The sequence below is a fragment of the Populus nigra genome, chromosome 10, assembly GCF_951802175.1.
Source record: "Populus nigra chromosome 10, ddPopNigr1.1, whole genome shotgun sequence".
Classification (NCBI taxonomy): Eukaryota; Viridiplantae; Streptophyta; class Magnoliopsida; order Malpighiales; family Salicaceae; genus Populus; species Populus nigra.
The window spans coordinates 6,453,430-6,477,921 of NC_084861.1; the positions used below are offsets into that span (position 1 = coordinate 6,453,430).

Here is a 24,492-nt window from a genome sequence, read left to right on the forward strand (position 1 = left end):
GTCCTTGGAGAAGAAGAAAAGGGGGGAGAAAAGGCGCGTGATGACGCAAGCGTCGCCTAACATATAAAATATGGAGCAGTAGAATAATAATTAGTAATGTGAATTTATTTTTTAATTTGTTTTTGAGGTGGAAGAGGGTTCTAGTGTCGCTGGCCATATTAATTAATATCCCATCCATGTCATGGATTTCAGCGTTATTTTTCTTTCTTTTTTTTCAAACTTCCCTTCATAGCCGCGCACTAAAGCAAGAATCCGTTGGTGTAAATTAATTAATATTTATTTTCCACAGGCACCACTCCCTCTCTCTCTCCCCTTCCCATTTCAAAAAAGTGTGAGAGTAATGAGTGAGAGAGAAAGACGGGTGATTATTTTGCTCACAACTTCCGATCAATCTTTCTGCAGCGTACTCAATAGAAGAGAGGGTAGTAGTAGCAGTGGAGTAGTTTCTTTTGCCCGCCTCTCTCTGTCTCTACATCTCCTCTCTATTAAGTGTAAGTAAGTAGATTCAGATCTCTCTCTCTCTCTCTCTCTCTCTCTCTCTCTCTATATATATATATATATATATACACACACACACACACACACACACACACACACACACACGCCTCCACGCCTCCATATATATATATATACAGAGTGTACCTAAAAGGCCAGCGAATGTGTTTCAAGCCCCTTTCCCTTTCCTTTATTGTTTGTTTGCTTGTTGTTTGAATAGAAAATAAACAACATTTATAGTGGTAAAACTAAAAGAAGAAGAAGTAGTTGATTACAAGTCTAGAATCCAAGAGAGCTCCGTTTGAACCAAACAGTAATACTTCTCCATTGGTATCCATCCTTGTAAAAAGATTACGAAAAGAGAGACTTTTCTTTTCTTTTTTCTTTTTTTTTTTTTAGAAAAAGTTTGGCTTTATTTTATTACAGCATAGCATAGGATAGCACATAGCATGCGAATTGGATTGATAAAGGTGAGGAGCGTCCAAGGCAGAGAGACACACTCACATAAACATAAACAGATTTAGCTATCAAAAGACAGAGTGATAAGAGTAAAGAATGACAAGCAAGTCGAAGAGGATTGCATGTGGAAATCATGAAGAAGAATCGAAGAAGAAGGAGAGACATATAGTCACATGGACTCAACAGGTGATTAATCGATTCCTTCTTATTTCTTTCTTTGTTGTTTATTGGAGGAGTATTAGTATATATCTGATTGATTTATTGGAGCGCAGGAGGATGATATACTTCGGCAGCAGATTAGCCAACATGGGACTGAAAAGTGAGAACAACCGTATTTGATTAATACCAATCCCCTCTCTTCTTTTTTTCCCCTTTCTTTCAAGCACTCTTCAATGCTCTAATTAAATTGAGGGGTTTTGTGTGTTAATGCAGCTGGGCCATCATTGCATCTAAATTCAAGGATAAAACCACAAGACAGTGCAGAAGAAGGTTAGCGTGTTATTTCAGCTTGAATATAGTTACCCTGCTCATCCTGTCTTCTGTGCTTTGGCGCTTATTAAGTTATTAATTACTTCAGATGGTACACCTATTTGAACTCTGATTTCAAGAAAGGCGGATGGTCACCAGAGGAAGACTTGCTCTTGTGTGAGGTACTCTGATTTTGATCTTTTTCTGCACTTTAATTCTGTCTTGTCCATTTTGCCCCCCTTCAAATGTATATTAGTAGGAAAAGGTTACTTCGATTTGCAAAGTCAAAATAGGGTTTTGTTTTTCTGCTTCATTATTAATTGTTCCGTAGTTAAACAAGTTAAGTGGCCCTGCATCCAGATGTTTTGCAGGAACAGCCTCTGCGTTTCAGCTTAGATGTTTTTAGTCATTGCTGCATATGATAGATAACTTCTTGAGTTGATCCGCAGGCACAAAAAATATTTGGAAACAGATGGACTGAAATTGCAAAGGTTGTTTCAGGCAGGTATACAATGTTTTTGCATGCCCCTCCTCTCTCTATTCACACATTTTTGTATGATTTAATGCTTATAATATCCTTCTTTCAAAAATATGCTACTTCTGCAGAACGGATAATGCTGTGAAGAACCGCTTCTCCACTTTGTGCAAGAAGAGAGCAAAATACGAGGCTTTAGCGAAAGAGAACAAAAACTCGCACATCAACTTAAATAACAAAAGAATCATATTACATGATGGGTTCAACACGGATGGAGCACCAGAAAATGATCCCCCAATTAAGAAGATAAGGTACAGTGGAGTTTTGGTATCAGCAGACAATAGTGAGTGGGAAAGTAATTAGCATAGTTAACCTCATGTTTGTTCAAATGCAGGAAGTCCCACATCCCTAGTCTTGCAGGGAGTTGCAACTTTGGAGACAGATCACACCCACAACGTGGAAATCAGCAACCTAGACCTCCATTTGCTGTGTTGGCCCAAAACTTTCACAATGTTAACATGGCTGCTCAGCATCATGTCAGCAGTGTCAAGGAGGTCCCCATTGACGGTAAAACACCTCAAACAAAGACTTTACAATTAGGATGTGGTTTGTGTTTCCTTTTAAGAAAATAAAATCGTGGGAGGAGTCTTAAACAACAGAAAATGACTTGCACCCTACACAAACAGGGTAGAAATACCCCTGCTTCATCCTGCTGATGCCAAAAAAAAAAGGCCTTCATTAGCTAGCCAATCCGCACATGAATTTCCTTCTAAATATGTATGACTGATCCTGATCCTTCAATTCCTTCATTAGCCGCCAAATTGCTGCCTTTTCCGTTTAAAGCATTGAACACTGCCTCTGAATCTACTTCCACTTCCACTTTCTTATGCCCCTTCTGCCATGCAAGGTCCAGCCCCGTGTAAACTCCCACAGCTCAGCTTTCAGAGCATTAGATTTTTCAGCTTTGCAAAAATTGAGGACACAATATGGGTTTTATTACAGAAAATAACATGCAGAATTTATCATCTTTACAAATTTAGTTTGTGTTGATTTTTTGTTATTCTGTGTCATAAATCTTTGAACTTCCTCGAAAGTCTCTTTACTTGCTCTTCATTTAGCAGTTCAAAGCAGTAGGATTCAAGGAACATTTCTAAAAAAGGATGATCCAAAGATAAATGCTCTAATGCAACAAGCAGAGCTTCTCAGCTCGCTTGCATCGAAAGTTGGTGAAGAAAATACAGATCAGAGTCTGGAAAATGCTTGGAAGGTGAGCTTTTGTTTCCAACACCCAAATATTCAATGCACTTGACTACTTGTCCAGGTGCAGTTTTTCAATTTGACCTTCAGTGTTATTGAGAAAAGCATAATTATCCTGTCAAAATGGTAGTTGAAGTGATTATGTTGATCCTACAGACTGAAGCATAACAGTACCCAAGTATATTTCTCCTTGACTCTTATAATGCACACAGGTTTTGCTCCAGTTCTAATATGTTTATAAAACATGACATTCAGGTTCTCCAAGATTTCCTGAACCGGAGCAAAGAAAATGATCTATTTGGACAAAAAATCTGTGACATTGATTTTAAACTTGAAGATTTTAAAGACTTGATAGAAGATCTAAGGATTAGCAATGATGGAAGTCGACCATCTTGGAGGTAATAGAAATAGGGAGGTTTAATGTTGGGGACTGAGCATGTTTTACTCGTCAGAGTGTCTAATATATGATTAAAATGCTGTAGACAACCTGATTTATACGAGGAGTCTCCATCAAGTTCTGAATACAGTACAGGGTCAACTCATTTGCCATACACAGCCCCTGATAAAACAGAACCAACTCAAGCCGGTGTACTGCATAAGGATATTGAAATTGAATTGCAAATGGTTCATATTGATGAGGGAATATTTGTGGGTGCAAGTGACAAAGAAATTATTTCCGGTGCAAATATAACCCAAGGTAAGGGATTTTCATGCCTGACAGGGTGGGTTTCTTTCTTTTCAAGTGGAGGTTAGAATACCTTAAAAGTACATCTTCTGACGAATCTCAATTTACTGCAGTGGAGATGTTTCCATCCTGTGATGAGCAAACAAAAAATGACATAATTGTTTCTGCTTCATCAGGCACAGAGTTCAGTTCTCCTCTTCAAGTTACCCCGATTTTCAGATCCTTGGCAGCAGGAATTCCCAGCCCAAAATTTTCAGAGAGTGTAAGTCAACTTTGACCATCAATTCTACCGACTATTAATCCATTAGTTCTAATTACGTGGTGTATGCTAGGGAAACTATCCCTTATTGCTATTAGTAGTAGGAGGAACTGTCAGTTTAAATATTATGCCTCTAGTCTCATATGGCTCTCTGGTCAGAGCTCACCACTAGGCAACAGCATCAAAACTACAAATGATTATGAATAGATGCACCAGATTTAGCTGTAGAAGTAGTGCAACTTTGATTCTAAATTACCACTGATTTTAGGGGTACTAGTAACAAGAAGTAGAGGATTGGTGATCATCAAATCACCTGCAGCAATTTTTATTTCATGAAGACTTTAATAAAGATATAATCTAAAAACTAGAAGGGGCTTGAGAATGTTACTTGCAATTCATATTATTGTAGGGCTTTGAGTTCCTGTGGTCGTTGAAGCATTAGTGATAGCAGTGAGGGTGATAGCACTTGTTGTGTTAGCTAATTATCAATCATTAATTAGAAATTTGTGATGATTATCACGACTTGAAGAGTAGGTGCCAAGCAATTAAGCTAGCAGGAGATGATGTTCCTATGAAACTGCTGAACATGAACTCAATCACTAAAACTGTTGGATAACAACTTATTGTGCAGATGACAAACATAGCAGTAGCTGCTGTTGCATATATAACTATTCCAATATAAATTCATGAATTCCATTTATCTCATAACCTGGATTCATTCTTAAACACTAACACTGTTCGAGTCACCTTTTCTAATTTTCAATTCAACCTGAAGCCGAAGTTAAGAATGCATGGGCACAATTAGTTATACAAAAAACTTGTAAGCTTCCAGAAACTTCGAAAGATTAAAGACTGTTAAGGTTGCAACAACCGCTACTGAAATACTTTTTGTTGATAAAATTAAAGGAGAAATATGCTTTAGATTTATATAATGCTATAATGCAAGCCTCTGACCCAGTAATATCACACTTCCAAAACTAACGCACACTACATATCAAATCTGCATGCATATCGAATATGATTGTGAAGCACATACATGCCTGACACATTGTGTTTCCTTTCAAGTTACTTCCCTACATAATGCCGGCTCTAGTCGTGGGTTAAGTTTGTGACATTACTTGTAAGAGGTGAGATATTAAACCAAAAGGTTTACTAAGCAATCAGATGAATAAATTATGTTTGAACAACTACGAAATTGCCTGTCTAATTCTTTATGTCATAACTGCTATCTGAGCAAATTATTCACTAGAATAGCCTGTCCAATTCCATATACACTAGGAAGCTCAACTAGATTGTTTTGTTTGAGATGCTAAAAATGCTTTGATTGGACCATCACCCACTGATGTAAGAGGCTAATGTACTCTTTTTGAGAATAGTATTTCCTCCTGTCAGTCAATCTAGGTTGATCGCAAAGTATGCTTCTGCAGAATGAATGGTCAGTGGGCAAGACTGCAAACTGGATTCCAAGAATGCCCACGCCTTTACAAAATCATCCCCATCTCTTTAGTACTTAAGGGTCACTTATAAGAAAGATTCATGAGATTTCCTTTCTGAAATCAGCATGTGGAGTTAATTGCCAAATGCAGCCATAGATGTCTTCTTGTGTTCATTGCATCGTGTTGTCTTTCTTCTTCTTCGTTTTTTTTTTTTGGTACAAGCATCATATAAACACACATGCTCGTGCTTAGATATGGATATCTTTCAAAATTTGATGCGAGGCTAACCACTTCTTTTGGCATTTTTTTCTTTCCAGGAGAGAAACTTCCTACTAAAAACACTTGGAGTGGAATCTCCTTGTCCCAATCCAGGCATCAATCCTTCACAACCACCACTCTGCAAAAGAGCCCTTCTGCAAAGTCTATAGCAAACCTCTCTGATATATCTGATATAAAGAACATGGTCTAGCCCATCATATCTGGTCTTTAATTGCCTGGGACCGTATAACATTTATTGAGTTGTGTCTTCTCTTGTTTACTATCAGTTCCTCGGATTGCAGCTATCATGGCCTGAAGTTTTATAAAGAGGCATATTATCTGCATTCCAAGACAGGACACCCCATGCCGGAATGTTGCGGTGCATTCTAGCAACTCGGACACATCTAACAACGTGATCTGAGGTCGGTTTTATTTTTGCCTACTAGAAGAGTACTACCCTAATACTCACATAAAAACCAGTGTGCTTGTTAATGAGTGTCATTCTTTTGTTTGTCTTGATTTGTTTTCGAGTGTTCTATCTTCTCATCCAGTTTTTGGCATTTGATTTGCCATCTGTACAGACCCTTCTATGTAAGTCCGTAGTCGGAGTGTAATTATATACAGGCAACTCGCCTACATATGATTAAAGAAAGGGAAAAGAAAAAAAAAGAGAGTAAAGGAGGATTAACCAGCTGATTGGATTCCTATTTTTTTGTTTTTGGGTGTGCTAAGGGTATAGAATAAGTTTTCTGTATTTCTATTTCCTAATGTAGTAACTATAACTTGTGTGATCGCAATGGAAATTGTTCTAGTTTTTGTGTGCATGTCTCATTTTGTCTATTTCCTCTTCTGTGAATCATTGCATTTGTGAACTCTAACCAGACTCTACAGAAAGATATGTGACCATTTTGCATCAGAAAGAGTAGGAAATAAACAGAAGCTCTAAACTGAAGATTTCAGTATTTCTCGACCTTCATAGTTCTTCTGGGCAACAAAAAAACGCAAAGAAAATGCCACCATAGATAAAAGGAGAATCAGGATGCCTAAATGACTCACATTATTGCAGTTTCTTCTGCCCTCTCCATTCCTGCCATGAACCAGAGATCCCCCTTCTTTCCTGACAAAATGCTAGAAACTGGGGAGGAGAAGAAAAGCAAAGGAAATGGAGATGTTCTTACCCGCATTGGATGGAAAAGCAACTTGTGTTGGTGTTGTAGCATCAAAGAAAGCCTCCAGATCTCCATGGATCTTCTGAGTTTGTTCTACTTGTGTTGTGTTATGAGAAAGAATGGTCCTAAGGATTCTGTTATATTTTGTACGGGGGTCTCATAGTGGTGGTGGACATCTGGAAACATGTAATAATGACCAAAGCAAAAGCTACAAGTAAAAATGGTTAAAAGAGGAAGAGGGAACCTCATACAAAATAAAGTGCACTCATTGGCTGTAACTTTCTCGAGAGAAGGTTTAGTTGACTATTTTGACCACTTTGTCCACCTAAATTCAAATAGGATCGTGATCTTCATATTAAGGATGAACTGCCTGATTTTTCCGCTTCCCTGCTTCACCCACGTTAGCTTTGTCCCGCTTGTTTTCTTCTTGGAAAGTGTTTATATATATATATATATATATATATTAAAAAATAAAAAATAATATTTTAATATATTTTTAAATAAAAAATATTTTAAAAAATCATTATGTAACGAAATCTAAGACTCGGTCGCAACACAGCGAAGAATGCGGAAAAGGAAAACCACACGCTTGCTAATGTTTGATAAAACCATTTCTGATCCTCTTCGAACAGAGGCTCGTGCCATTCATGCAGGTGCAATCATCGCCTTAGCTAGTCTCGTATTTTCCATTAATATTTAATAATTTTACTAGTTTTAATAAAAAAACAAATTCAGTTTTTTTTTTGGGATTAAATTAAATATTTGCTGCTCAAAAATCAATTAATTTTATACAAAGTTTGATAATCCATCAATTAAAATAGTTAATCTCTATTTTCAAATTATACAGAAAATTTATAATTTCACTAAAATAAAAGTTAATAACATAAATTTGAATTGTCGTTGAATGAATATATAAGAAGTTCTAAAATATTTATTATTAGAAAAACTACATGGTTTTTTATTACCATAGTTAGAAATGAAAACAATATTTCTTCAAGTTTTTACAAGAACATCTCTTATTTTCCTTTTTAGAAACAAAAACGAAAAAGAAAAAGGTAACGAGAGCTTCATTTTTTTCACAATCCTGGCGAATAGTTTTCTTAATAAAAAAATTATTCAAAATATTTATTTTAAAAATAAATTTAGTTTGATTATAAAATAAATATTAAAATAGAAATATTATACTAAATAATACTATCCTTTTCTAAGTTCTATTGGATTACATTTTAAAATATGTTTATAACTTAATTTTTTTCATCACTTTTATATTCTTTTCCATTTTTTTAGTTTTTTTATTTTTGTCTTAAGAAATTTTATGTATTATGGGAAATTTCGATTAGGAAAGGCGGTATTTTTGGAACAAAGAACTACTATAAGTAGAGAATGGAGAATATTATTGGTCAAGGGATTATTTAATTATTTATGATACTTGAAGGACTAATGTGTTAGTTATTATAAACTATAAGGACTAAGCTGTAATTAATTCATATGTTAGGCCTTGGCATTTATAAAATGATGATGTATTTACTTGGGTCAATCATCAACTTACTTGCCTGCTCGTAATTTATGGACCTATACCAGATAGGTTTCAAAAGGGCTATTGCCTGGTAGGTTTTGGCCCAAATAAAACTATGCAATCGTTGTCCTTACTTCGCAATGGAATTTGTCTTCTTTTTTTCCATGGAAAAAATTATTGCTTTTTTTTAAAAAAAAAAACTAAAAATAAAATTGAACATTTTGTATAACATTCACACAAAAGAAAACTCATAGTTGTCATATCCAAATTAAAAAAACTCATCATAAATCAATTATTTTTATTAAAATATTTTTTTTATTGATGTTGACTCAATTAAATTTAAACATAGAATTATTAAAAAAGTAACTAGATTAACCATGTCAATATCTAATTCAGTTTTTAAAAAACTAGCCCGAGTTACACTGTGTACTCAGTTTAAGTTTATGGGGCATAATTAACAACTATGGTATAAAAAAATTAACAAGTCTTTTCGGGAAAACCACATGTAATAATCAGAACCAACATATCCAAAAAATACTGCCAAGAGAATGAGGCAAATCAATTTCACATCAATCCAACACTTCGAAAGTTTCAAGGAGCATCATGCAGGCGAGGTGCAGAAAGCTGAAAATTTTGATCCACGGAGAACCTCTTTGTGGTCAAATTGTACCCCTAATGCCATCTTAAGAAAATCATTTCTGAAAATGGGATTTGGATTTGACTATACGTGAACGGATAGGCTGCCATCTGCACAAGCAAATGTATCCCTGACTTCCAATCATTTTCAAGTATGACCTGTCTGAATTGGAAAATGATCAAGGCGCGATGGCATGCATTTGTGTAGTAATTCAGACCAACTACAGCAGTATAGACAATAAGCAAAGCATAAAGAAATGGATATTCATTAAATCCAACAAACTTGCGGAACTAAAACAACTTTCCACCTGCAAGGTTACAGTTCCAATTGCCAATTCTAAGCCATCCCACAGAACAAGAGAAGCCTGAACAAGCCATTCCTTTAAGCAAGATATCGATACAGTTTTCTGTCCACACTATCCCTCTCCAAGAAATCCCGTTCAATAAGGGATTCAATCCGTTTCTTAATTTCTGTGGGGTTCGCTAGGAAACGTGACTGCAACTGCTTTGTGACCTCAGTGATTATATTGTTGTGATCCAATACCCTCCTCGACTTCATAATCCTAACTACTGCAGCTTCTATCTGAGGCTTTCGGTCCTCCTCTACTCTCTGCCGAGTCTCCTGCTTTTCAGGTTCTGATTCCTTTTGCGCAACTACAGTTCCTATCTTCACCTTATAGAATTTGCTTGTGAATTTGTCATTAACAAAAAAAGCATCTTCCTCACCAATGTCTTTACTCATGGGTTCTTTGCGAAGAACATTCTTTCCCTTCACACAAGCCATGGATTGCAGGCACCTTTTCAAGTCTGCTGTAGGAATCTCAGTTGCCTGCTCAATCTCTTTGTAGCCAAGTCTATCAGCATTATTAAACAGCATGAGAACGCACATCTGGTAAGTGGAGACATTCAATTCATGCTTCTGACCCTTCCCGAAGGTTGCCTTAATGTCCGCTGTGCCCATGTTAGTTTGCCATGACAATCTCCGACCAGTATGGGTCCCAAGGTAATATGACCTGAACTTCTCACAAAGTGCTGACATTTCTGCAGGCAAGTTGCATGGAACACCAGGTTGAGTGGGCCAAGACCCTGTTGTCAAAACCTGGACAACCAGTGTTGGTCCATCCCCCAGCTCTGGGTGGCTTGCATAAAAACCTTGCATTGTATCCTGGGAGGTTTTCATGTCTGTAAACATGCCTTCTAATTTTGAAGTGAACTGGTAACCACATTCTGTCTTAAGTTTGACTATCAGACTTCTCTCTGCATCATCAGAGACTGTTTTCCCTGACAACAGCCGCTTAGCCAAATGCTGCTTGTAATACTTTTCAAATACATCTTTCTCCTGCAAATAGCGGAATAGCATCATCACCTTGTCAAGAATGATCTCCACATCCTCCTCGCTAACTCCTTTTAGACCTTTGCGAAGTTTGTCATCCACAAACAGTGAAATGAACTCGGGAGAACGAGTATTCAAGTTAATGAAATATTCAAAAGAGGAGTTCAGAGCATTCTGGAATGTCTTGTCATTGTTAAATGCATTGCTTATGATGCTATCGTACTTATCTTTTTCATCCAACAAACACTGAACAAACTCCACTGGATCCTTCAACCTTTCTGGATCAGTAACAAGTTGCTTGCCAGTCTCCCTAAGGTGAGAAGTCATCACTTCTCTTATTGTTGAAAGACCATCAGGAACCCGGCGGAACAGGTTGTACATCCGTCCCAAGTCATCAAATTTATCATCAAGAAGCATATTTACCAAGCCTGAATTCTCCATGTGGACTAATCTCAGCATGTGATTAGCAATCATCTCCTTCTCCACCACATTATTTATCCTGACTTCACTCTTGGAATCCAAATAATGGGTCACTCTCTCTATCTCTTCATTTAAACGTTTCTCAGCTTTCTTTAGATAATCACCACAATCACAGCACTCAATGAACTTCTGAGATTCGCCACTGTAAAACTCAGCAGAAACCTCAAGAAATGGCTTCTCAAAGTCTTCTTGGTAAACAGAAGAACCTAAATCCATTAGCATCTTGACAATGTTCCTCATCAACCCTCGGTCAATAACTTCGCCAGTCCGTTCCCTATGAACTAGTTCAAGAAGTGTGTTTTGAAGCCGTGTCTGAATTTTGCTCGAGTGTATTATATTATCCCTCCACAAGTTAAGCCCAAGTTCATGAACAGGGGTTTTATGCACACTTGGGATATATGTCCTGTCCATATACATCAATATGTCTCTGATCATTTGCAATGCTTTGTTATGATCATTCCATTTCCTGTTCAGCTCCTCCAAAAATGAATCTCCCTGAGCAGCCTCGATAGATTTTGATATTTCTTTTAGATGTGAAGTCATAGTCGCAACCAGACCATTATACAACTTCTCACCAAATTTGTGTAGCACCATATTGTAGGCATTCCTGAAACCATAAAAAAAAGTGTTACTTAAAACACAACATATGTATTATAATGTCCATGGTTTTGACAAGATAACCAGCCAAACATCTAAGAACCAGGAAAAATTGAATCTATTGAATTTGAGTAGACTCGGACAAAATCATAGAAAGCCCGGTACCGAAGAAATATCCGAAATAGATAGTCTCTTATACAAGTAAAGGTTAACTAAGAAAAAGAGAGAACAATAATAAAAGTACCTATTTTATACATTTTCTGAGCGTTTCTGATTTTAAAACAAAATAAACGAAAAGGATAAGACAAAGAAGTTTGAGAAAATATCTTAAGAACATGCCCACTTTATATATTGAAAGTGACCAAGTCCTCGCCAGAAAAAAGAAAAAAAAAAGATCCTCTACCATTAAGAGGTAAAGTTAATGATGTTTTTATTAACAGCAGGACAGACATATGGATGAACCATCATTAAGATTAATTAAAAAACTATTATGTAAAATATAAGAAACAGTACAAGCAAAACATGAAAAAAATTGACCACCATATGGTTTATGACTTTATAATGGATTTCATTTGAATGTACTGTACCCTAATTTTATCCCCTTTCTATTGCCAAAATAAATTTGAATAACAGGTCCGTCATGGATACAGATGGTATATACAGAAATCAAAGAATAACAAAATAAATAAATAAAAATTGGTTACAAAAGTTTGCATAGGCTTATTATCATTCACATTATCATACAGTAAGAGACGAGTAAAGTAGCCAATTATATGAAATAATAAAAAGAATGAGGGGGAGAGAGAGAGATCAATCTTTAAAACCTTGCTTGATTTTCAGAAAGTGAAAGACAAATAAAGGCATTAGGCAACAAAAGAAATTGCCAATAATTCAACATTTTTAAATGCTGGAAACAAAGGAAGGTTTCAGTGATCAGTATATGTTAAATTTATTTCAAGCAAATGAAAGGCAGGATAACAGATGTCTTAATTTCTTGTAACCATGTATCCTTCCCAATCAAGACAAGCATGAGAATGCACAAAAACAAGGTGCAAACACATTGTATAAGCATTGAGCATTACGTGTAGAAGTTGTGATAGGAGCAAGGACATGGCAATATACCCTTGAAACCCATGAAAATCTTATAAAGAACAGATGGTGCATCCTTATATATCTAGCTTCAAAAAGGTTATCCAAGAAGTATTGCTTTGGGTGTTGAGCCTGAAAGGAAAAAAAAGGCTCCGAGTGCTGATGGGTGAGGCCATCACCACATTGTACCTATACAAACCACTAATGCAGAAAATATTATGTAAATGGCAATCAATTCTCTACCTCGTTGTTGGTCACTTGCGTCATCTTTTAGAATTTTAAGATATTGAATATCATAAATTCAGATGCTACATGCAAGGGGGTATTCAATTCAGTTGAGTTGCAGAATGAGTTGCATTTCTTTGGCTAACTCTACTGCACAGCATTACCTTAAGGGCAGGAAAAATATCATTCATCACAAGCCAACACACACACAAAAAATACAAACACAAATGAAAATAATAATAACAGAAATAAATGAAAAGACAAAAATAATGCAACTATGAGTGAATTTGAGAAGAAAAGGAAATTGACTCTTCAGTTCAAGAATAACTTCAATCATCAGAACATCCCTGAAGCTAATTTTACTGCTCATGAGAGGAAACACGGCACACCGCAGCAGATAAATACCTTTGCATAAGGAACTAAGAAAAGTTAACCGCGAGCACCTTTACCAACCAGGGCAAATCAACAACTAAGTTTAAGGGCAATAACTAAGAAAAACCCATGATCATAAATTCATCAGATATTATAAAATCATAAGAATCGAAAAGGAAACGAGAGAGACCTGTAGAGCTCTTCAAAACTGAGACCACTAGCATTATGATTGTAGATTTCATGGATTGCGTGCTCCAGGATCTTCCAAGTCTTATCGGCGTATTTCGGATCCACCACCACCCGGTGCTTAAACGCATCTATCTGGAAATTCCTCTTCTTCTGATTGCTCATTTTTTACCTGTTTCTCCTTTTCCGATCCCGAAATTCAAACCCCTAAACCCAGATCGAAACAACCCAAACAACGTCGTCGATTATTAAAATATGGGCAAAGCGTCGGCCATAATTCACAAGCAACAAACCATATTTTAATTTCAGTTCCTATACGGAAAGGAGAGTTTAGGGTTTCAAGATAAATTAAAAATCAGGTAGGAGGAGTGTATGTTTTTAATTTTTATGGGCTCTAGGATGATATTAGCATGGAGCTAGCTAGCTAGCTGCTGTGGGTGATATGGTTACAAGTATAAGGCAAATATGGATTTGGCCCTTTTTCTTGGTTTTTTTTTTTTTTGGATTTCCGTCTGTTGCCAGATGAATGAACGAACGAGTGAATTATCGATCGAGTTTGTTTTCTTTCTTCTTCTTTTTTCCCTTTCACACACGTTACGTTTCTCCTCGGTGGGTTTTTTTTTTTTTTTTCCCATTTTGGAGTAAATTATCCTTTGGTCCCTTGATTTTAAATATGATTTTAACTTAGTTCTCAATGTTTATTATCTTATAATTTAGTATCTTCGAGTTAGCTTAGGGTGGCTGTAGTCTTATTAAATCACATACGTGTCGCTTTGCAAATTATTTTCTTAGAGAAAACACGACACAAAAGGAAATTCAAGAAGAAAAAAAATCAGCATCTTGTAATGGTCAGTAAATAAGGATTAAGGTGTAAGTTTTCAAACATTAAAAATTAACTTATAATTGCATAATTTACTCCTTGTTAGTGTTTGGTACGAGAGTGACTAGGGATAAATTTTACCCTTTTATTATTTAAACATATTTAGTTGTGCTTGGAAAGTTAATTTTTTTTTATTAATTTAGGTATTCAGATCAGTTTGCGTGTATTTTTATTAATATCACAAATCCTAGCTTGAAGGGTTAATTAATAGGGGTACTACATACCCTCGTATTGATGTTTTTTAAAAATAAATTTTACTCTATGTTGTAATAATATTTACCCTCCAAGCAATGCTCTCTTTTTTTTCATCTTGCATCGCTCTCTTTTGTTATTTTCAATATAAGCTAAATAGACTTCTTGTTTTTTATTTTGTAATTTTTCTATTCAGTAATAATAACCCTTGTATGTAGGATTTGGAATAATATAATATATAGATATCTTTTTTCCTGTTCAAGTATTTTACAATTCTTTTGTTATTTAATTTCTATACGAGCTAAATAAACTTTTTTATTTTTTATTTTGAAAAATTTATATTCAACAGCAACCCTTGTATCTAGGATTTGGAATAATAGAATAGATAGAAATCTTTTTTTCCCTAGTCGAATTGGTAATTCTATCGTGCGAGCTTGAATAAGGAGCAATGTTGTGCTGTATATACGAAAGAAAAACCAAGAGAATGACGTGGAAAAATAAATAATAATAATAATAATAATAACAACAACAAAACAATAAATAAAGGAGAGGTGGGCGAAGGTAATCAGTAACGTTACTAGTTTAATTCTCTGCATGCGAAGATAAATGAATATTATTTTTTAGAAGACTTAATAAAAACTTCACAATAAAAAAATTAGATATTCTATTAATATAATATTTATGATATTTTTTAAGAAATATTCTGCATGTTAGTTTCATATGTAGTTACTCATAAGGTAAATGCTAGCAATTCTATTAAAAATATATAATATTATTTCAAAATTATGATATCACTATATACTTTTTAAAATATAATTTTAATTGTTTTATTTGAAGGCTATTTTTTTTAGCATGCTAGAATAAAAAAAGAAGGCAGCAGAGCCGAGCCCAAACACGCATTGGGCTTGGAAGGCAATGCTTATGCTTTTTTTTTTTCAAAGGATAAATGTCATTGATTTTTGAAAAGTTAAAGTTAAACAACCATAAAAATCTAATTATAAACCTTTAAATATTGTTAGTGCCTCAATAAATAACCGTGTTTACATGTCTCAAACACAATCTAACTAGTTTAAGAACATAAAATTAAATTAGATTTTTCAAACTCCAATTTAAATTTTTTTTATACAATTAAAGATTCAAACAACCTTCGTTTAAATTTCCTCATCAAAAAAATCTATAGACAACAAGATTGATTTTTTTTTCTCGATGGAATATGGCCGGACAACACTTCTCTGCCCTCTACAACACATGAAAGAACAAATTTTCATGGTCAATTTGTAAATGCTGTAAAATATAGGGATCAAGGTGCAAAACAAAATCTATTGCCCTACAAAACGAAGGAAGCAGTAAATGTTGTTCTGTTTTAATTCTCTATTATATATAAATTACAATATAAGGTGATTGAAATGTGCAAGAGACCTTAATAAATAAAAAATTGAGGTGTGGGCAACCCACTGTACCCTGACTTGAGCTCAATATTCCTGTTTGATTTTGTATTTAAAAAATATTTTTAAAAAAATTTAATTTTTTTATTTTAAATTTAATTTTTTTTATGTTTTTAGATCATTTTGATGTGTTGATATTAAAAAAAATTAAAACAATAAAAAAATATTATTTTAATATATTTATAAATAAAAAATATTTTAAAAAATAATTATATGAAACACCTCAAACCCGTAAAAACGTGTAGATGTGATTTTCCAAATGAGCACAAAGAAGTGGCAGACCTCTTTGTTGGTGGAATCCATCATGATCCTCTTTAATTTCCTAATCATAACTTTAAAGCTTAGCTTATATTTATTATTGAGGTGTTTGTTATTATATAATATTTTTTTGTTTGTTTGGCTGTAAACTATTCTTGGAATGTATCGTAGTATATCACGAGTTAATTTCATTTTAGTCCCTATAATTTTTAAGAGTTCATTCCAGTCATATTTTATTTTCATTTCCATTAATTGGAAGGTTTTCTTGGTTCTTTTATCTCACCACAAACACAATTCAGTTTTTTCTTTTACAATTAAACCCCTATATGATTATTTTTAATCATTAAATTGTTCATTATATAGCCCTTCTTGTGCAATACTCATTACTATTTGTAATATAACAAACCATTACAACTATAACCATCAACTGCATTATAATTTTGAAAATTGTGCAGTCAAGTATAGATATAGAAATGCCTTCAAAATTGTATGGTCGAGTATCATTAAAATTACAACCATCTATTACACTTGTAATATACATTCACGATGGAAATTGTAATTCCAGCGTTTTTGCTCGGCCAGAGGTGGGAAAGGAAAAAAATCACATGCCTTAAAAGAAAAAAAAAGAGATACGGTACCTTTTGTTTTTACATTTTAAAAGTATTTTTTAAAAAAATTAATTTTTTTACTTTTTTATTTTAAATTAATATTTTTTTTTATTATAAAATTATTTTAATATGTTAATATTAAAAATATTATTTAAAAAAATATTATTTTAATATATTTTCAGATTAAAAAAAATAACTATAATCATATTAAAGACATGCTATGAATACTATGTAGCCCCGGCGTCAAATCCACAGGCTTCTCAGCCGCAAAGAGACAATACTTGGCAATTTCTCTAAATTGAGGAACGCTCCTAGGATGCACTTTAGTACCATCTTTCAAGGTAATCACGACATCACCCCTTTCACCTATAAAATACAAGGTTGTGAATCTCGTTTCTGTTTTATTTTGAATTGCTGAAATATTCAATATTAATTTAAAAAATAAAACAAAACAAAATAATTTTATTTCATTTTAAATTTCGGTTCATTCCGGATTTTTCAGCTAAATTTTGTCCAAAATATTCCAATTTCATTCCATTTGTTCTGTTCCGTTCCTGAAAAGCCATTGAATCTTGTTCAATTTAATTAATTAAACCATTCAGGTATAAAAAGCTCATTTTCATTATTATTTTCAATAAATATTAATAATAATATTGAAAATTATTATTACTATTTTTATTAACAATGATATTAATTTTTTAAAATTAGATTTATCACTAATATATATAGTTTATATTCATTTTTTTTTTCATGTTTATACTTTGTAGGAACTTGAACAAACCAAGGAATGCTTTAAATTCGATTACTATTGATAATATTGACCTAACTTTATATTTAAAATATTTGTGTTAAAATATTTTACTTTCATAATATTTTTGATATTTTATTTAAGTTAAATTACTTTAAGTTAAAGATCTATTTAATCTTGATTATTTAGAAATATTTTAAATTTTAAAATTATATTTGTTTGACATTGTATTTATATTGTATAATTTATAATTAATTTATTTTAAATTTAAATTATATTTGTTGAATATATATAGAGTACAGCCCTGAAACGGTTCCAAACACTATACAACTGAAAGATTTTATTTTAATTGAAAAAATAAAATTCCTATCAAAATGGAATTTACAAACTTGATAAAACGTGGCACGACCTTAACGTCTTTTAGTTTTATCCCTTGTAGCCTCGTAGGAGAAACCACTCCTGTCTTGAGCTGTCAGCCCTGAAGTAGTACTGTCACCCTCAGGTTGGTGAACCTCCACCTAAGATAAAATGCCCTTGAAACAGCAGCTAGAGTCCGGCAGCCAAAGAAGTGTGAAACCCAGTGGCAGGTTGGCTATGAGCCTATGAGGTCACCGTAGTGGGCTCCACCGTGAAAAAAGATGGTCTCTCCAGTGGGTTTTTCCGAGGAGGTATTGGTTTGCTGGGGGCGGAGGACACGTGACATGGTTATTAGTCTGTGACCTTGGAGGGAAGTTGGAGAAGTTTGTGGGCCAGGGAGGAGGTAGTGGAGGGTGAGAGGAGTGGAGTAGATTACTGACTGCATTATCCCGAAAAAAATAAAAATAAAAGTGAAAAGGGCGGGTGGTGGTTGAAGAAAGTGTTTTGTGTGTGTGTCTGTGTGTGTGTGTGTGGTGGCTGGAGGAGGGAAGGAGGTGATAGCCACGGCCCACAGAGGTGATAGCCACGGAGGTGCTAATCTTCAATGGGCCCAGTACCCAATAAGAGAAAACGATAGAGGACGATAGGCCCAAATAGTGAACAACAGCTTGGATTACAGGTGCCAAGCCCAGAGTGTCCAAAACTCTTATCAGGTTCAAGTCCAGCTTACATACCTGGCGCCTCCTGTAAATTTCTAGTCCCAAACACCCGCGAACCAAAAACTTGATAATTCTAGTAGCAAGCAAGAACTTTTAGACCAAAAACATTCGAGAGTAAAATAAAAATAAAAGCCCTAGCCCACGCTTATAGAGACAAGATGAGGTGCTTCTTTTCCTTGAAGGGACATCTAGAATATATATTTTTATCTAGTTATGAAAATGTGATTAAGCAAAAATAATAATAATAATAATTATAACGTCTACAGTTTTGGATTTGAAATGGATTTTTTTGTTTGGATAGAGGATTATGGAAAGTTCTGAGAGGTTTATGGAAACTGCACACAAAATAATTTCGCTTATTGAAAATATACTAAAAATTATATAGAATTATAACAATGAATTATATAAAAAAATATAAACTTTATTGAGGTTTTCTTTACATTTACAAATTCTCTGGTTAACAGTTAAATCTGAATTTTCCTTTAAATGATAAGATATTCACATGAATCCAAAAGTTTTAATTATTTGATTTAATGAAAATAAAGAATATTCATGTGAATCTGAAAGATTTAACCGTGTGAGATCTTAACTTGGTTTGACTTGATAAAATAAATAACTTTAATCCTTTGCTTCATTGGTTTGATTTGATGAAGAAAATAACTTTGATGTTCATTTGCTTTCTTTATTTAAAAATGATTTTGATCATCTAAGTCTATGCATGTTTTTATGTTTGATTAAGTGGTGTAGCTGTCTATTTATAGACAAGTCATGTACAATTTATCTTAAATTTGTTTTATTTAAAGGGTATTTTAGAAATATATATGGAAATTACTGAAAATATTCTTAATTGTAATAATAATAAAGTAGGAAGCATAAAATACATTTGGACTAAATTTTTAAATTTAATATTATATTAAAAAAATAATTTTAATTAGAATAATATTAAAATAAAAGCCATAAAATATATTTGGATTGATTCTTTTAATTTAATTTAAATCAAAATATTTTTTAGTCATGAAATCATTGACCAATCTTATAGAGATTTTAGTTTCCGTGGAAACAAATCCAAGTATTTCAACAAAAACATGTTTTAAAGTATAAATGTCACATCTCGGTAAAATTTTGATTCTTTCCTTCATCTGACTTAATTTAATTTTTATATCAACATTATTTTTTATTTTTTTATTTTATTAATTAAAATTTTTTATTTATTAGATTTAATCTATATTCTTTTATTGTTATTTATTTAATTTGAAATAATTTATAAAATTAAAGTTTATTTTCAATTTTATCATCTTTTATTATTTTTACCTCTCAGATTTGGTCTCTATTTTTATATTATTATTTATTTTATTCGAAATAATTCAGGAAATTATATATTTTTTTAATTTTATTATTTTTAATTTTTTTATTTGCTAGATTTGATTTTTATTCTTTAAATAAATTTAAAAAAATAAAATATTAAAAAGTTATTTTTTAATTTATTTTTTATAACAGTTAAATACTGTAAATTTTTTTCAATATTTTTTTTATAACATCAATAAATATAAAAAAATAATTTATTTTTACCGAACAACTTAAAAAAAAAAAAAAAAAACCCTACTTTCCGCCCATAAAGAAAGACAGTAGAAAGTGAGATTGTGAAAAGGAGATGTATAGGAGTTGGGGTACAATTCAGACTGACTCTGTGTTGGATGCCATGGCCAATGGAGTGGGTGGCGCAGTGAGTCACATGAAGCCTCAATAAAGACCTGCGCAAATGGGAGACTGGTCACTGCGAAAAAGGTGTCTGTGGGATGTTAGATTGGCTTTTCGATGCCATTCCATTCTTTGTCAGCACAAAGATTGCCGACGTCTCCTTCACGAGAGTGACCATTTTCGACTCTCCCTGTTCTCTTCCATCTATTTGTCCTCTTCCTCTCTCGGAATGTGTGCTCGATTCTCTCTCTCTCTCTCTCTCTCTACAGCATGCTTCGTCCCGTACTCCTTTACTCTTCTTAATCTCATCATCCCTTTTCAAAAACCTGTACTCTTTCGATCCTTGTTCATCTCCTAATCCTCGTGTAGTATTTCCTGTCCAAGCACCATGACTGATGGTGCTTCCGATGATGGATACATGATCTTCCGCTGTCTTTTAATCTCTATATATGAAGTGACGAGCCATGCAAGTGAACTTCTCTTTCTACATGTACTGTTTCAAAATGACCAGGAATTGCACACACCTTTCACTTCTCGTGAAGGGCATAGATTTTAACCTTTTGCTTAGGGTTTGGTATACTGACTTTCTAGATTGCGCCAATCAAATGTTTTGATGAGAAGTACTCTGTAAGTTTTCTGTGATGACGCATAATTAATCAACTTTATCTACCTAAGATCTCACTGGTTCTGTTTCTTGTAAAAGTCTCCTCCAAATTAATATATATCGTATTTTATAAATAAGAATTATTTTTAAACTGAAACAATATATTTAGTAATTTGATTAAAAAAAACAACAATTATGCGGCGTAAAATTATAAATCCAATTCTACAATCATACAATACTTCTCTCCTTGGGTTAAATTAATAACTCTTACTTAGTCTTTGATGTAGATGACTGGAACAAATAAACAAGTTTAATTTCACTATTTAGAAACTAATCCAAAGCTATATATCATGTAATCGTAAAATAAAATAACAAAGAAAATAACCCTCTCAAATGGGGATTTTTTTGTTCTTAATTTTAACAAAAAAAAAAGGGGTTCCTTTTTATTTACCAGATACAATATTGTTAACTAGGAGGGAGAGTTTCATTTTAAAAAAACCTCTAAATATGAAATAAGTTGCTTAAAGTCAACTACTATATCATAAAAAAAATTACAATTTTGATGGAATTACTTACACTGTTGAAAACATTAGTGTACAAAAGAAATAAATTAAAGTTTATGAAATGAATTAAGTAAAAAGTGTTGGTATATTTTGTAAATGAATAAAGAAATTAAACACTTTCTTTTTAGTGTTTATAAATATGAGTTTTTATTGCATAGTAAATTAAATAAAAATCATGAAAAAAAAAACTTATTAATGCTATTACATTAATATTTATAATATTTCAATGAAATAAATTTATCCAGTTGTCACACCTCTTAGCCATATCTTTATTTGTTTCTATTTCAGACTTTCTCCAACAAAAAGTAAAAGTGAATTACCAACGATACAATTTCCTTTTACCGTCCAGCCAGCACATCGGAGTACATATATTTTTTTTGTTTCGGTTGATCGGCGCCGTTGGGTTAGCATATTGTGCCGAATGATGAAATCGGCAAAAAAATATTTCATTACTTGGACTTCCAAGAAAGCACTCGGAAGCATCTCTCTTGCACAGAGACACAACATTCAAAAGGAAGAAAAAATAAGTCGAAAAAAAAAAGCAAGGAAGAGAGTAAATCCCCTTCTCATTTCATTCATGACCCATGCTAGCGTTCCAAACCAGTCACAAGCAAATGTAATTTCAACTCCAACGATCCAACCTAGCAAACATCCTCTTATATTCATTACTAAAGGAAAATATATATATAACTCAAAGACACAAATCTTATTCCTCTGAAAACTAAGATCTTCAGCTCCCCCACCTGAAATCCCAACGTAAGGTATCCTACTTTATATACCAATCTAAGTGCCAACTATATATATGAACTTAATTTTAAACTCATAAAATAAAGATAAATTCCCTTTTAATGAATTGAAGATTAACTATTTCCACATAAACTGCGCGTATAATGGGTGCGGTCCAATATGGCATTCCAGGCTCATTTTCTTAGTTGAATTGCTGTTGCTCAAGCCATGGCCAAAATCCAGATTGATCCTCTATGCTGCAGAACATATTGGTGAGACTTTCTTCCTTGACTATATGATCCATCTTCTGGTATTGAAAATCGGGCCTTGAAGAGTTGTTTTGGTTGAGTTGTGCAATACCTGTAGGCCTGATAGATGATGAGGGAAAGAAGGGCCTGCTTGTTGGATGATGATTCGGTAGAGGGCTGTCAATAGCTGGCGTCCTTGAGATATCCAACTTGATATCTGAGCTGTTTTCACTTCTATTACTGCAAGAACCCTCAGTTTCTTTATTGAGATTGATAGATTCAGTCGGTTCTCTGCTTTTCAGTGCCAATATCTGCAGCCGTGAGTTAACCAATCAACATGAAGCATACGCCTATATGTTAAGTTCAAAAAATAAAAAATAAAAAATAAAAACTGAAGTATATATACTAAACGTATACATGTAGGAAAGATCTGTACCTTTCACATACATGCATGACTAATTAGACTTTACCTCTAAAACCACGAACAATATTCAGCACTTCAAATATTAAATAGTGTTTCTTGTGAATTTCTTTTTTTTAATTTTCGTGGGTGCTCAAACCAACGTATGTTAATAAAAAAAAGGTGAACTAATCATAAGAAAAGAAGCTTTATTGAAAAGTTCACAGAAATCATTGTACGAAGAAGAAAAGGCCAAGAAGCTGAATAAACCAGGGGGCAATGATTGGATTTCGAAACTTATTATACTCAATAATTGTAGTTCCATGCAAAAAATCTGCTTGTAATCAATGATTTTAGTATCCCAAAAGGTACAATAGACATTAAATAAGAGTGAAGAGGTCAAGAGCTAATGGCAAATTTTAATTCAAACATGAAGCTCTATATAATAGCTAATTGAAAACTAACCTCTGCATGAAGTCTCTGGTTCTGAGTTTGTAGTGCATTATTTTCAGCTTTAACAGCATCAAACTGTCTCTTGAGGAGATCATAATCTATCTCTAGCTGTTTGGTTTTCCATCTGGCCCTCCTGTTTTGGAACCATATAGCAATCTGTCTTGGTTGCAGACCAAGAGCTCTAGCCAGTTGCATTTTTCTCTCGGGTTCAAGCTTGTTACCCAACTCAAAGTTTTTTTCAAGAGTCTTGACTTGTTCCATACTAAGCCTCCTCTTCTTTTCTCCTGCTTGTGAGCCATCATCAGACAACTCATCCTCTCCATTACCTTCTTCATGACACACATCAATCCCTGAAAACGACATTGATGATCTCTTCCCTAGAAATGGAGCCACCCCTTCCATAAAAAAAATAATAAGAAAAAAAGAAAAGAAAAAAACACTCTGAATATATCCAGTCAAAGTTAGCTCAGAGAGAAAGAGAGAGATCAGATTGAGAGGGTACCATGAAAGTCTCGGGGTGCGCAAGATGGCAGAATTGGATTGAGAGAAGTGGCGGGAGGTTGATGATCATCTTGATCATGAGAGCTTTGGAGCATGAAATTTGTTGGGAAGAAAGCCATCCCATTGCACGTCATCACCTAGACTAGTGCCACCAATCTTAAAACTGTGGTCGGGATCAGAATGTCTTGCTAATCCGGAACTCAAAACGAAAGATATCTGCAGATGCTGTGTGGAGAAAGTTTAGTCTAGGAGAGCCAGAACTAAACTAAGAGGGACTTGCGAGATGACATATTACACAAGAAAAAAGGAATATGTAAGATTATAACAAATTTATTTTAAGAGAATCGGTATGCAAAATTTGGTTAGATGGATAGCTTATCTTTCGGCTCCTAATACATCACCGCATGGAAAGAGAGGGAGGTGAGGGCGGGGAAGAGATAGATAGAGAGACGATGATGATTTTATTCTTCTACTTCTCTTTATATGAAGAGGGAACGATTCTCATTTTCTTTTTAAATGTGAATTTACTGCTATAAAAGAAACGAAATTTCTTCCATTCTCTTATGCAATAAAAAGAATGAAAAGTATGTAGTAATTCTTCTTGAAAACACAAAGTTATTTTCGTGAAAACAGAAATTGAGAGCCGCCTCGTTGTAGATAGGAGAGCCAGAAAGATTTTATCGCAAGAGCAGGGAGA

At 33.7% G+C, this 24,492-nt stretch overlaps 3 protein-coding genes and 1 long non-coding RNA gene across 10 annotated transcripts; 1 reads left to right on the forward strand and 3 right to left on the reverse strand.

The window, feature by feature from the left end:
* Positions 1–238: 238 nt before the first annotated feature.
* On the forward strand, positions 239–7,239 carry LOC133705446 (transcription factor MYB88-like). 7 transcript variants are annotated; one of them, XM_062130654.1, is made up of 13 exons: positions 239–495; positions 922–1,140; positions 1,227–1,273; positions 1,387–1,443; positions 1,532–1,604; positions 1,872–1,927; positions 2,029–2,208; positions 2,292–2,464; positions 3,016–3,164; positions 3,410–3,552; positions 3,637–3,851; positions 3,953–4,101; positions 5,852–6,616. In XM_062130654.1, exons 2-13 carry the CDS (start codon positions 1,051–1,053, stop codon positions 5,960–5,962), a joined length of 1,443 nt encoding a protein of 480 aa, XP_061986638.1. In that variant the 5' UTR covers positions 239–495; positions 922–1,050; the 3' UTR covers positions 5,963–6,616. The 7 variants fall into 7 exon arrangements, 6 of the variants coding, with proteins under 6 accessions (XP_061986638.1, XP_061986637.1, XP_061986641.1 ...); XM_062130653.1 differs by having other exon boundaries at positions 239–491; XR_009844270.1 differs by lacking the exon at positions 239–495 and adding an exon at positions 6,859–7,239 and having other exon boundaries at positions 543–1,140; positions 5,852–6,214.
* On the reverse strand, positions 2,098–6,938 carry LOC133705447 (uncharacterized). The gene is made up of 2 exons (XR_009844271.1): positions 6,849–6,938; positions 2,098–3,269 (listed from the first exon to the last, which is right to left on the reverse strand). It is a non-coding gene; the product is annotated as an uncharacterized LOC133705447 (long non-coding RNA).
* Positions 7,240–9,363: 2,124 nt separating the features above from the next.
* Positions 9,364–13,965, reverse strand: LOC133704985 (cullin-3A). Its single transcript, XM_062130068.1, has 2 exons — positions 13,400–13,965; positions 9,364–11,533 (listed from the first exon to the last, which is right to left on the reverse strand). The coding sequence occupies exons 1-2, from the start codon at positions 13,558–13,560 to the stop codon at positions 9,496–9,498; spliced, it is 2,199 nt and encodes a 732-aa protein (XP_061986052.1). The 5' UTR covers positions 13,561–13,965; the 3' UTR covers positions 9,364–9,495.
* An 8,039-nt stretch (positions 13,966–22,004) lies between these two features.
* Positions 22,005–24,492, reverse strand: LOC133704967 (homeobox-leucine zipper protein ATHB-13-like). The gene is made up of 3 exons (XM_062130044.1): positions 23,797–24,492; positions 23,307–23,689; positions 22,005–22,752 (listed from the first exon to the last, which is right to left on the reverse strand). Exons 1-3 carry the CDS (start codon positions 23,927–23,929, stop codon positions 22,396–22,398), a joined length of 873 nt encoding a protein of 290 aa, XP_061986028.1. The 5' UTR covers positions 23,930–24,492; the 3' UTR covers positions 22,005–22,395.

What these genes read in the sequence shown, in the direction of transcription:
- LOC133704985 (XM_062130068.1), bottom strand. Translation starts at nt 13,560, where the DNA reads ATGAGCAATCAGAAGAAGAGGAATTTCCAGATAGATGCGTTTAAGCAC. An exon ending in AGTTTTGAAGAGCTCTACAG is followed by an intron (nt 11,534 to 13,399) that starts GTCTCTCTCGTT and finishes TTATGGTTTCAG; the next exon opens with GAATGCCTACAATATGGTGC.
- LOC133705446 (XM_062130654.1), top strand. Translation starts at nt 1,051, where the DNA reads ATGACAAGCAAGTCGAAGAGGATTGCATGTGGAAATCATGAAGAAGAA. An exon ending in ACAAGACAGTGCAGAAGAAG is followed by an intron (nt 1,444 to 1,531) that starts GTTAGCGTGTTA and finishes TAATTACTTCAG; the next exon opens with ATGGTACACCTATTTGAACT. An exon ending in GTCTGGAAAATGCTTGGAAG is followed by an intron (nt 3,165 to 3,409) that starts GTGAGCTTTTGT and finishes CATGACATTCAG; the next exon opens with GTTCTCCAAGATTTCCTGAA.
- LOC133704967 (XM_062130044.1), bottom strand. Translation starts at nt 23,929, where the DNA reads ATGACGTGCAATGGGATGGCTTTCTTCCCAACAAATTTCATGCTCCAA. An exon ending in CGCACCCCGAGACTTTCATG is followed by an intron (nt 23,690 to 23,796) that starts GTACCCTCTCAA and finishes TTTTTATGGAAG; the next exon opens with GGGTGGCTCCATTTCTAGGG. An exon ending in ACCAGAGACTTCATGCAGAG is followed by an intron (nt 22,753 to 23,306) that starts GTTAGTTTTCAA and finishes TCACGGCTGCAG; the next exon opens with ATATTGGCACTGAAAAGCAG.